General features: G+C 43.0%; 1 protein-coding gene across 2 annotated transcripts in view; it reads right to left on the bottom strand.

The window, feature by feature from the left end:
• The window catches only part of DNAH8 (dynein axonemal heavy chain 8), a 310,883-nt gene that overhangs the window by 77,855 nt on the left and 219,368 nt on the right, over nt 1-13,660 (bottom strand). For both annotated transcript variants that reach the window (XM_062187476.1, XM_062187477.1), the window contains exons 76-78: nt 11,137-11,258; nt 9,380-9,498; nt 7,510-7,712 (exon numbers count right to left, since the gene is read on the bottom strand). In XM_062187476.1, the coding sequence (XP_062043460.1) occupies nt 7,510-7,712; nt 9,380-9,498; nt 11,137-11,258 (444 nt within the window). The remainder of the gene's footprint in view (nt 1-7,509; nt 7,713-9,379; nt 9,499-11,136; nt 11,259-13,660) is intronic.

Genomic DNA, 13,660 nt, shown 5'->3' with positions numbered 1-13,660 from the left:
GTGGGTAAAGCTGCCATCTGCAGTGCCAGCATCCCATATGGATGCTGGTTCAATTCCCAGCTACTCTACTTCCAATCCAGCTCTCTGCCATGACCTAGGAAAGCAGTGGAAGATGGCCCAAGTCCTTGGGCCCCTGCACCCATGTGGGAGACCTGGAAGAAGCTCCTGGCTCCTGGCTTTGGATCAGCTCAGCTCTGGCCATTGTGGCCATCTGGGGTGTGAACCATTGGATGGAAGACTTCTCTCTCTCTGGTTCTACCTCTCTCTGTAATTCTGCCTTTCAAATAAATAAAATAAATCTTCAAAATTCAAAAAGTTCTGAAAACTGGGGATGGTGTTGTGGTGCAGCAGTTTAACCACCACTTGCAATGCTTTCATCCATATTGGAATGCCAGTTTGAGTCCCGGCTGCTCCACTTCCCATCCAGCTTCCTGCTAATGTACTCAGGAACACAGCAGATGATGGTCCGAGTACTTGGGCCCCTGCCACCCATGAGAGAGACCTGGATGGAGTGCCTGAGCTCCTGGTTTTCAGTTTGACCCAGCTCCAGCAGTTGTGGCCATTTGTGGAATGAACTAGCAGACAAAAGATCTCTCTCTCTCTCTCTCTCTCTCTCTGTGTGTTTCTCCTTCTGTCTCTCCCTGTTTCCCCCTTTCTGTCTCCATCACCTTGCCTTTCAAATAAATAAATAAAAGTTAAAAGTTCTGAAAACAGGCCGGCGCCGTGGCTCAATAGGCTAATCCTCCGCCTTGCAGCGCCGGCACACCAGGTTCTAGTCCTGGTCGGGGTGCCGGATTCTGTCCCAGTTGCCCCTCTTCCAGGCCAGCTCTCTGCTGTGGCCAGGGAGTGCAGTGGAGGATGGCCCAAGTGCTTGGGCCCTGCACCCCATGGGAGACCAGGAGAAGCACCTGGCTCCTGGCTTCGGATCAGCGTGGTGTGCTGGCCGCAGCGCGCCACCGCAGCGGCCATTGGAGGGTGAACCAACGGCAAAAGGAAGACCTTCTTCTGTCTTTGTCTCTCACTGTCCACTCTGCCTGTCAAAAAAAATTTTTTTTAAATAATAAAAAAAAGTTCTGAAAACAAAGTTTTACCACAAAATCATCTTGATGGCAAAAGCTTGTCCAAATAGATGTAAGGCTATTTGTAGTATTTATTCCTACTTTTCATAATATTTACACTGTTATTTGCAGTGTATCACACATACTATTTGGAATATTGCCTTCCTAAAAACTGGAAAATTCTGAATTCTAGAATAGATTTGGCTCCAAGCATTGGCCTTGTAAACCTATTATCCATATTAAAGATTACATAGATTCATATTGCTATTTTATATCTCTATGTTTTAGCAGTATGTTGTGAATATTTTACTGTCATTAAATATTACTGGAAATCACTTCTTAACAGCAGCATAATGCTCATCATGCTGATGCATCCTGACTCATTCTCCCACTATCCTTTTTTTTTTTTTTAAAAGAATTATTTTATTGATTTGAAAGACTGAATTACAGAGAGAGATAGAACAAGAGAGAGAGGGGTCTTCCATTCCGCTGGTTCACTCCCCAGATGACCACAACGGCCAGAGCTGAACTGATCAAAGCCAGGAGCCAGGAGCTTCTTCCAGGTCTCCCACATGGGTGCAGGGGCCCAAGAACTTGGGCCATCTTCCACTGCTTTCCCAGGCCATAGCAGAGAGCTAGATCAGAAGAGGAGCAACCGGGACATGAATCGGCACCCATTTGGAATGCTGGCGCTTCAGGCTGGGGCTTTAACCCGCTGTATTACAGCGCTGGTCCCCCCTACTATTCCTTTATAAACTTAAGATAATTCCAATTTTTCAGCATTAACAATAGGATTGCATTGAACATCCTTTTACACAAACCTTCACCTACACCTCTCACTATTTGTCTGAGGAGGAATTTACACACATGGAATAGCTTGGACAAAGCATACAAATTTTAGAGATTGCTAACATATGTTAAAAAGTGCTGCAAGTCTCCCCTGGAATGGGACGCTGTAGTTCCCAGCTCACAAGCCACTCTCTGCTTGTGGTTATTTTATCTATGCTGTTTTTGACATGCGGATGTTCTAAAGCGTCATCCGGTCACATTATCTGTATTGCCCCTCTGTTTTTAGACTGTTTGATTTAAAAAAATCAGCCAATCAACAGTACATAAATAATTTAATATATTTTTTCTTCTTTATAGCTTAATTTTTTAATAGAAAGGGAACAGATTTTATGCATTCCATAGGTACAGTTCCAAGAAGACAACCATACTCCCCTCACTACCCTGTATAGCTTAATTAAAGCACTTAATACCGCAACCAACCAAGAATTTACTCCTGAGCTTAGTGTGAGGTAAACTCTTAGCTTTTCTTTCAAGTCAACCTGCATCTCAGGGCTGTTGGCTAATCCATGTTTCCTTCACTGACTTGAAATGTGAATCTTAGATACTAAGCTATTAATCCTACAGCCTAATTTGAGGACTTTCATTTTTGCTCCATTGATCTGTTTTGAGCAGTTACATGCTGATTAAATGATCACCATTTCATAGACGTTTTTTTAAAAAATGGTATTGCTGGTTCCTTTCTTGGCTATTCTTGTCCATTTATAATTCTAGATGATCTAAGATCCTTCTACTTTCCAATTAGGAAAAAAAATGCCATTTGAGTTTCGACTGGACTTGCATTCAATTTATAGATTAATTTAGAAAATATTGACATCTTTACAATACTGAATCTTTATCATGAGAATGTGGTTTAACTCTCCATTTATTCTACCTTTTATATCTCTAAGAAAGTTTTACAGTTTTCTTCAAGTAGGTAATTTCAAAATTATTTCTCAGTTTTATTTTTATTGCTATAGTGAATAGGGTGTTTACATTTTATTTTATAAGAAAGCACCACTGATCTTTTTTATACATATATTTTGCATCCAGTCACCTTACTGAACCATCCTATTAAGTCTAATAGTTTTTCTGTGGATTCATTTGTGTTTTTTGGTTAGACAATTATATTGTCTGAGAGCCATGATGATTTTTGTACCTCCTTTCCAGTAGTTATATTTATGATTCTTACAATACATTGGCTGTATCTTGCTCAGCAATGCTAGATAATAGTGGCAATAGCAGACACTTTCATCTTATTCCAGACTTTAATGGCTATGTCTCTAGTTGTTCACCAACAAGGATGATGCTAATGCTTGAAGTTAACACTCATAAAATACTCTTCTGTTGCTACTTTTAAAAATCAAATGTAAATGTTGAACTTTTATGAAATGCTTTTTAAGTATCAACCAAGATAATAGTGTTATAGCTTAAGGAAAATAATTTCCAGTTATTGTTGAGATGAAATTTCTTAGTAAGACTTTTTGTCCTTATAGTCTCCCATGCACACATTATCATTTGAATGCTAATTTTCTATCTCCCCACCAAATCCTTCTTGCTTGTGTTTTAGTTAAGATCCTTATGTTTATATTGATAAGTAGGATCAATCTGTGAATTACTTTCTTTATGCAGTTACTCTCTTGTTCAATTTGTGATTTCAGGATAATCAATGCTAATGAAGAGGAAAATGGATCCTCTTTTCCCATGTTCTGGAACAAAACAGCATACAATAGCTCATGAAAGTTCTACAGGACCCATCAAAATCATCTAAGCCCAAAGCCTTTGCTAAGGGCATAATTTTAAAACTCCTAGTTTTTCTCACATGGATTACTGGTCTTTTCAGGGCTTTCTACCTTTTGTGAGACAACTTTATGAATTTGTACTTTCTGAAAAATTTGATGATTTACATGAGATTTTCTGATGCACTGACACTCTCTAATCATTTAAAATGTTTCATCTGTACGTGTTGGTACACCCATTTTTCTCCTCTCTTCTTTTGTATATTTCTGGTTCTGTATTTATGTGTTCTCTTTCACTGGTCCTTGGATTCTGTTTTCTTTTCTTTTTTAAAGGCTTATTTATGTATTTGAAAGGCAGAGATCGAGAGAGAGAAAGAGGGACAGGGAGGGAGGGAAGGAGGGAGAGAGGGAGATATATATAATATATAATAATTACATATAATACATATATTAATATTATAATAAATTATTATATTAATTGTGTGTAATTATGTAATATTAATTTATATTAATTATATAATATAAATAAAATACTAATATAATAAATATATAACAATATACAATAATATAATATAATAATAAAAATATATTTATATATATGTATATCTTCCATCCACTCTCCAAATGGCTACAACAGCCAGGGCTGTGCCAGACTGAAGCCTGGAGCTTCATCCAGGTCTCCCACTTGGGTACAGGGGCCCAAGCACTTGGCCATCTTCTGGGGCTTTCCCAGGTGCATTAGCAGGGAGCTGGATGGGAAGTGGAGCAGCACTGGTGCCCATATGGGATACCAGTGTCAACAGACAGAGCCTTAACTCAATATGCCACAACGCTGGCCATTGGATTCAGTTTTCTTTTCTTTTTTTTTTTTCTTTTTCTTTCTTTCTTTCTTTTTTTTTTTTTTTTGACAGTGTTAGAGTTAGACAGTGAGACAGACAGAGAGAAAGGTCTCCCTTTTGTTGGTTCACTCCTCAAATGGCCGCAATGGCAGAGCTGCGCTGATCAGAAGCCTGGAGCCAGGTGCTTCTCCTGGTCTCCCATGCGGGTGCAGGGCCCAAGCACTTGGGCCATCCTCCACTGCCTTCCCAGGGCAAAGCAGAGAGCTGGACTGGAAGAGGAGCAACCGGGACAGAATCTGGTGCCCTGACCAGGACTAGAACCTGGGGTGCTGGCGCCGCAGGCAGAGGATTAGCCTAGTGAGCCGCGGAGCTGGCCCGGATTCTGTTTTCAAACCCGTCCTTCCTCTGGGGTCTCCTGCTTCTGTTAATGGGCTCCCCTCCTAAACCCATCTGCGTTCTCTCTCTCTCTCTCTCCCCGCCCCAACCTCTTCTCTTGTAGAAGACATCAGTTCTGAGTTTCTCAATACAGAGCCTGGTCAACACCAGAGAACACCCATAATCTACTTTTGCCTATTCCTCTTTTCCTACAAAACCTTATCCTCTAGTTACTGTCAGAAAACAGGTTAGTTTCTCCAATAAAAGCAATGAGAGGGAATGAAAGAGTAAGAGCACTGAGACCGATGTGGTGGGGTTCAGAAGTCCTGAGAGAAGTCCTGAACCAGACCTGCCAGCAACCTGCTCTGGGGCCTAGCTCCAGACCCCAGTTTCCCCAGCTGTACCACCAGGTAGTTGGATTTCAAGATTTGCAGAGCCTGAACATTTTATGATTATTTATTATCCAGTTTTCCAACTAAATTAACAGTAACTCAGACTAGGTTAATATGTTATTCTACACTGCATACCAGTTTGATTTTTAACAGCCATCTCTGAGACTTTCAACTCAAAGCAGCAAACAGCACATGACATCCAACAACATGACTAAAATTGATTTGGTAATAAAATTCTTTACAGAATTCAATGAGTCCTTCAGTGTCAAAACCAAATCTACTTTGTTTCAGTATCCTACTGAAGTCACCAACTTGAACTGTTGTTGAGAAAACTAAAGTGGTAGCAAGAAACAGAAATTGCCAACAATTGCCAGGCAAAGCAGAATGGTAACACTGAAGGTGACAGAACATATCTGACCTTTTATATTTGTTTAATGTTAATTTAATATAATTTTAATAAAATTCCTCCCAAAAAAGACTCTGGATTTCCTTGTGCTCTTAACCACGGTCCTAGACAATGGCGTTACTTCGAGGTAATATGTGAAACACTAAGTCTAGTGGAACACCCTCTTCTTCTAGTTAGCTATCCCCTTCTAAGAAATACTTCCCACCTCCACTCCCTATATGCCTCTTGCCATGAGCCTGCTCCACAGCAACAGTCCACTGATTGGCACAGAAGGGAGCACGTCAACAAAGTTGAGCCAATGAGCTTCTTCCCCGGGAAAGGGAAAGTGAGGAGAGTTTTCCTGAAAGTATTGAACATGCTGAGGATGTAAGTTACCAAGGCCTTGAGTTCTGCCACGTGCAGAAGAATGGTTTGTGGCAAGACAGAAGCGAAGGCACAGATGTGGAGAGAGAAGTGGGACATAGGAGCAGCTGGGTGAAGACCTGGAGAGGAGTATATCTGTGAGAGCTGTGCGAACTCTAAGACTATGAGAGGCACCACTCGTGGGCCAACTCGGATGGCTGGTGTGCTGCAGTAAGTCCCAGAGTGAAACAGCCTACGTTAAGGATGGCTGAGGAGACTTAACCATGAGCACCTGCCAGTAAAACCTGGGCGCGCTCTGCACTGGTTATCATCATTCAGAGAGAAGAAAGCAACCATTTGAACCCAGATCCCATGTGGGACATGCAAAGGTGTGGTGACAAGGACCAGAGCAGAGGCAAGAGGAGAAAAGAGGAAATGAACACAGACCGTGCGACCATAAGCTGGATTGTCAGCACAAAGGGATACATGGTTGGTACCTGGACATGACCAAATCAACTTTGTAGCATGTGCACATTAACATGATGATAAATTCAATCCAAGTTTTATTTCATAGGTAGGTTTAGTGATTCATAATCAATCACTTTTTAAAGACCTGAATGAATTAACCCTACAGATACTGATACAGAAATCTGAATCTAGAAGACCCCAAATGGAACTGCCAAACAACATTGCGATGGCAGGGTAGGAGGACAGGACACACTCCTTGCCGTCCACGTTAGAGGATGGCTCAGCCCTATCCAGATGCACTCTGCACCCCGTCCTTCAGTCCTGATGACTCACTCACTGCTTGCCCTAACTTACATGTTTCTAACTCTCTGCTCTGCTTCCTTCCTCTGAGTAACTTTCCCTCTATCTCCCAGCCTCCCACCTGGTAAATTGTTATCTATTTTTAAAGATCCTACCCCAAAATATCAGTGGTGTGATGCTTTCTTCTACACCCCAGGCAATCTGAGTGACTCTGAATCCTGCAATCAGCCACTTCTAGGAAACTCTATTGCAGCAATTGGCACGTTGTCTCCAATCACATGTTTACATCTCTGTATTCTCTGCACTCCAGGAACCCACCACACTGCTTGTAGTCAATGGTTATTGAGTAAAAGCATGAATGGATGAATCTGTTATTCCTCTGCATCACAGTAACGATTATTCACTAGTGCTTCAATTTGTGACAGAATAAGTTTTGCTGTAATTTTATAAAGACACAGCAATAGCATGCCTTTGCTCCTCTGTTCATGTTAGGCTGCTATCCATGCAGATGGCCGTCTGTTTACAACTTAAAGAAACAAACAGAACCAGTTTATGGTGGACTAGAGTGTCTCTCTGCACAAGGACACCTGTATTGCCATCTCACTCTAGCATGTAAGTAAGGGATGACAGAGGAAGAAGTTTAACACTTTTTTCTCACTCAATGTTACAGATGTAGTTCTAAGAATCAGTTATGAAATTATGAAAGGCAAAATTTGAAACAAAAATCTAGAGGCTTTGCTAAGTTTCACTGATCACTAGTCATACCTAGCTTCAGTTTCTTGGCCAAGGCATCTATTTGAATGGTGGGATCCGATCCCATGGACAGGAAACAAATCAGAGGTGTTCGTGTGTCACTTTCTTCCCAAGTTTTCTCCAGATTCAAGATAACTGGCTCTGTGTACTTCTCTTCCAAGGAATCTGCAATATACTTTCTTGCTTGAAAAACAGTACGATCTGGGCACCAAGACCTAAAAATGAATGCAATTTAGAGGAAATAAATTCAGCATGTTCATTTTATTATTCTAATTCTGAGCATGTAAAGAATTCCTTTTTAATTGGCAAAAGGACAACAAGCTGACTGTCCCTGATATAAGTCTAAGAGAGACAGCAAGGTTCTCCATCCCTGGAGGAGCACAATTTTAATCATGTGGCTTTGGTGCCAGGCACTGACAAGGAGTAAGGCAGGGCCGGTAGCAAGCCACAGTCCTTGCCCATTGTGGCACATGACAGTGGCCCACCTGCTGCATGGTTTGACGCTCTGCAGTTTTCGGGGGGAGAATCAGTGTGTCAAAGATGCCTCAAGCAAGTTGATGAGCAAGCACTTCTATCATGCCTTTCACACACTGTACATCACAGTAGTACATACATCGGCACATTAAATAAATGTCATTTGACATTTGATATTTCAGACCAGACAAGCACTGTAGATTTTTCTTTGCTAAGAGATTATACTATTTATTTAACATGGAGTCAAGTTTTAAATGAGAGATTTTTAAAAAATGGATGCATTTGTTCTAATAAAACAAGCAGACCTCACATACTCTGTAGACTGTGAGGTCACCATTGCTGCCATTCTGAGCACTCTTGAGAGTGACAATGTCCAGGAAAAAACTTTTTCTAAGCAGTGCAAGCTTAGCTGCATAACATTAGAAGAGAAAAAACTGTTCCAAAATAACCCATCTTCAGCCACCGTGGCTCAATAGGCTAATCCTCCGCCTTGCGGCGCCGGCACACCGGGTTCTAGTCCTGGTCAGGGCGCCGGATTCTATCCTGGTTGCCCCTCTTCCAGGCCAGCTCTCTGCTGTGGCCCGGGAGTGCAGTGGAGGATGGCCCAAGTGCTTGGGCCCTGCACCCCATGGGAGACGAGGAGAAGCACCTGGCTCCTGCCATCGTATCAGCACGGTGCGCTGGCCACAGCGCACCGGCTGTGGCGGCCATTGGAGGGTGAACCAACGGCAAAAGGAAAACCTTTCTGTCTGTCTCTCTCTCTCACTGTCCACTCTGCCTGTTAAAAATAAATAAATAAATAACCCATCTTCTTGTTATTCTTTTTGTGGTTTCATCTTCCCCCAAATGTACCCCTCCCACCTCACCTACCAATCACACACACACACACACACACATTTTCCAATACAGAGGCCTCTCTGAGCCTTTGATAAAATGTGGAAAGTGAGAAGAGAGAGGAATGTTCCTCTTTAATATAAATTTCAAACTTTGGCTTTCAATTTAATAGCCTAAAATACCATTTCTACATTCCAATAGTGCAACATCTTTGGCTTTCTTTCTCAAATGAAAATGAATTTTAGCATATAAATTAGTTGCCTTGTAACTTCTGTGAGGCCTATTTATTAAAAGAAGTAAATTCAACAATAAATGATTCACTCAACAGTAAGTGATGAACAAAGTGAATAATAAAGGCCCATTACTTTTGCATTTTGTTAAATGCACTATCATTACGATATTATCCAAATACATCACTCTCTGCCACCCTCACCCTCTTCTTTTGCCTATCCAGGAACTGAAGAATTGCCACCCAAAAGCTACAGTTTGGAAGCACATCAGCTCACTAGGGTGAGGTCTGTAATTTAATGCCGCAACGTTGGTGCTTCTGGGATTCGGTAATACCCGTTCTTACCTGATGAGTAAGAGTTTGCGGCAGGTGTCTAGTGAATCGTTGTATCCATCAGGGATGATTTCTTCCTCTGGAGCGTCTCGATCAAACCAGTTTTTCCACCCCTTCTCATTGCGAGACACCTAACAGAACACATGGAGTGGGAGAGAAATGAGGTCTCACTACAGCTTGCTACTCACTGGCTGTGCGGACTCTGAATCTCAGTTTCCTCATCTGTAAAGCAGGGTCAACAACACTTTCCGTGGCAGGCTCACTGTTGCAAAGCACTTCTCTCCTAGTAAGCAGTAGTAGCTACCAGATTCTGCACCATGGTACTTAACTTCTAAGTGGCAGAGACAAAGAACAAATATCCCTAAATCAATTTAACCCATCAGCGAAGGGCACAGGCTTTGAGAGTTTTTTCCAGGGGTGCTTGGAGACTTTTATCACCCATTCTCCAACCAGACCTGTATCACTTTTCCCCCAAGTTGATCTGAGCTAGGAGGAGGACTCACATGTGACCGTACTATAAAATAAAGCTTACTGTTCACCCACACACAGAACCTAGGGACTTCACCCAATTGATTCTGGCCCAATGTGGCTGCATAGGTAGCAGCTATATAACATTTCAGAAACACGCCAAGAAGACACAGCTAGTGTAGTGCACTAGGCAGGGCATCTATGATTGTAGCATGAGGCTCCTGTCAACCTGCAACCTAACATGACCTCATTTGTCAGTCACCAGCAACCATAAGAGGTGACTGTTAGCATCTGACAGTAGGAAACTCTAGGCTACGTCAGTGACAGGCGGTTGTAATATCTTTATTCTGAGTTATGCAGTTTTTTCCCATGACAGTGAAATCCACAATTAAATTTCCAATTCAATTGGAAATATCCAATTTCATCATCAAACAAGAGAAAACAGGGACAGGCATTGTGGTGTAGCAGGTTAAGCCACTGCTTAGGATGCCCATATCCCAAACTGAAGTACCAGTTCAAATCCTGGCTGCTCTTCTTCCAACCCAGTTACTTGAAAATGCACCTGGAAGACAGGTCCAAGTACCTCCAGTGGAGACTCGGATGGAGTTCTGGGCTCCTGGCTTTGGCCTGGCCCAACTTTGGCTGTTGAGGATATTTGAAGATATTTATTGGGGCTGGTGTTGTGTTGTAGCAGCTTAAGCCACTGCTTGCAGCAGCTCTTATGAGAGCACCAGTTCAAATCCCAGCAGCTCTGTTTCCTACCCAGTTTCCTGCTAATGTGGCTGGAAAGCAGCAAGAGCTAGCCCAACTGCTTGAGCCTCTGTCACCCACATGGGAGATCCAGATGGAGTTCCAAGCTCCTGGCTTTGGCTCAGCCTAGCCATGGCTGTTATGATCATTTGGGAAGTGAACGAGTACATGAAAGATATCTCCCCACCTCTCTTTCTGAAACTTTTCCTTTCAAATAAATAAGTGAATCTTGGGGGAAAAAAACCTCAAATTTATACAAGTTACTTCATCATAGGCAGAAACAAAAATGCAAAAATATAAATAAAAAGGAACCACCCATAGGTTCCGAATCTGACAGCAATGCAAGTAGGCACCATCAAGAAGACCCATGCCACAACACAGCAGGAAAAGATGGCTGCCTCCAAGGCCCACCTGTCCAGAATCTCCCCAAACAGCCATAGCACCTGAAACCCGCACTGTTGCGCTGGACCCTTGGGGTGAAGCGACTGTTGGCAGGAGGCTCCCACTACAATGGCCCAGGCGTTCTCTCCTGTGCACCAGCCCTCGATTACCTGGTTCATGATTTCTGCAAATTGTGGAAGTTTACTCAGCTCCACGAGATTCAGCCACGTCATGTCGAGGATCCAGCGAAACGGCTTTGGGGGGCAGGCTTTCAGATCCAGAGCTGCTCCCCCTGGGAAACATACCAGACAGCATGAGTCAGGGCTGCTTGGACTTCCGTTTCAGAAATGTATTCTCCAAATACTATAAGTGAGATGATCAGACCACATAAAATATGCAAAAATTGGAAAATAATCAAATTATAGAAGATTTTCTTATCCTTTTTTTTGGTGCATCTCCTACAAGTCTTGGTGTTTTATTCACTGACTTATACTATCTTATGAAATACAGCAGCAATGCTTTGTCATTTGGCCCTACAAATAATTTTTCCTTAGGTGGTTATGGTCGTTTGCCTTTATTTATTTATTTGTCTTAAAGGTTTATTTATTTGAAAGTCAAAGTTACAGAGAGGGAGAGACAGAGAGAGAGAAAGAGAGACATAGAAGGAGAGAGTGAGAGAGAGAGAGAGAGAGATTCCTTTTGCTAGTTCATTCCCCCAGATGGCTGTAATGACTAGGGCTGGGCCAGGCCAAAGCCAGGAGCCAGGAGCTTCTTCCAGCTCTCCCATGCAGGTATCAGGGGCCCAAGTACTCAGACCATCTTCCACTGCTTTTACCAGGCCATTAGCAGGGAACTGGATTGAAAGTGGAGCAGCCAGGACACAAGCTAGGACCCATTTACAATGCTAGTGGTGGCTTTACCTGTTACACCACAACACTGGCCTCTATTTATTTTTTTAACAATCCGAAATTTACAATTTTTATATCAATGAATAGGTTGATATTTTCATGTGTGATTTTTTTTTTAAAAAAAATCACTTCTGAGTCAGTCATATCTAATACTATTTGTTACCGGACCAATTAAATGGATGACCAAACAAGTGGATGGGGAGGAAGGGAAAGAAGGAGGGAGGCAGGGAGTGGGGAGCAAATAAGGGAGGATATAGCACATCTGTGAGATTTCTTAGGGGGTGATGGTGCTCATGTATTCAACAAATATCTATTGAGCATCCTCTATGCATCGGGTGTGCCTGAGGCACTGGGGATACGGTGGAGAAAGCCCAAGCCCCGGCTCTTATGGAGCTTGTAGGCTAGTGGACAGCATCATGTGTGCAAGCAGATCGAAAGTCAAGTGAGCACACCCAGCGTGGCCATTTCCCCACAAACTATGTGATTATATTAACAATTTCAACTTTCCTCTCTCTCATGGTCAATCTTATTTCTAGCTCCACTGTTATCTAACTCAGATGTATGCAAAACAGTGCTTCTTGAACTTCAATCCTCCCACTTTGCATCCCAATCCTTGGGCAGTAAAGGCGGCTGTGGGGACTACAGCCGTTTGCTCCTCCTGAGAAGATGTGTGAACTTAAGCGTTGTCCCCACCTAAACCCCGCTGCTGTGCCTCAGGGGCCTCGGAGATCAGCGGCTGTGAGAGCCCAGAGCACCTCTGCCACAACAGGCAACCCTTCTGTTCTCTGCTCTGCCTGCCTCCCCCATCTCGCACCATCATTGCTAATGGAAGACTCACTGGCGGGAGAAGCAACCACTAGGGAAAGCCACCTGTGGTCTTAAAGACTGTACTTCTCTAAGGCAGAAACAAATCCAGATGAAGACATCTCTCTTTAACCTTCTCTCTCCCTCTCTGCCTTTCAAATTAATTAGTAAACCATTTAAAAATTAATGTATTAAGGCTGGCGTCGTGGCTCACTAGGCTAATCCTCCGCCTGCGGCGCCGGCACACCGGGTTCTAGTCCCGATCGGGGCGCTGGATTCTGTCCCGGTTGCCCCTCTTCCAGTCCAGCTCTCTGCTGTGGCCCCAGGAGTGCAGTGGAGGATGGCCCGAGTCCTTAGGCCCTGAACCCGCATGGGAGACCAGGATAGGCACCTGGCTACTGGCTTCGGATCGGCACAGCACACTGGCCGCAGCACGCCGGCAGTAGTGGCCATTTGTGGGGTGAACCAATGGAAGGAAGACCTTTCTCTCTGTCTCTCTCTCTCACTGTCTAACTCTGCCTGTCAAAAAAAAAAATGTATTTAGAAAGCTTAGAATGATCTTGGCCCATAGTAAGACATATGCAATCATTAGTGGCTATTTTAATGATAAATTTATTCCCTCTCTCTCTCTCTCTCTCTCTCTGTCCCCTTTGGAAGGCTCAAGTCCAGTCCAACCTGGAAACCAAGAGCAGACTCCCCCACAACAAGATGTCTTCTTGTCCATGTGTCCAAGACAAAAGAAAGATAATGCCTTTCTTAAACAACCAAGCAGGGTAAACAGGTAGATCGCTTGTTCCATGAGGCAGGATTCCCCAGTATTCACTTCACTTTTCAAAGTGTTCTGACATTTTCAGCTGAAGAAGAAAGTCAGTCACCTTGCAAATATTGTAGAACACAAACAGTAATTGAAATGAAAGGACTATCACACTCGGGAAATCAAACGCTTCCTCTATGACAAATAACTCCTTTCCCCCCTTAAGTA

This window comes from Lepus europaeus, chromosome 3, assembly GCF_033115175.1.
Source record: "Lepus europaeus isolate LE1 chromosome 3, mLepTim1.pri, whole genome shotgun sequence".
NCBI classification, from domain to species: Eukaryota; Metazoa; Chordata; class Mammalia; order Lagomorpha; family Leporidae; genus Lepus; species Lepus europaeus.
This window is presented reverse-complemented; position numbering and strand designations above follow the sequence as displayed.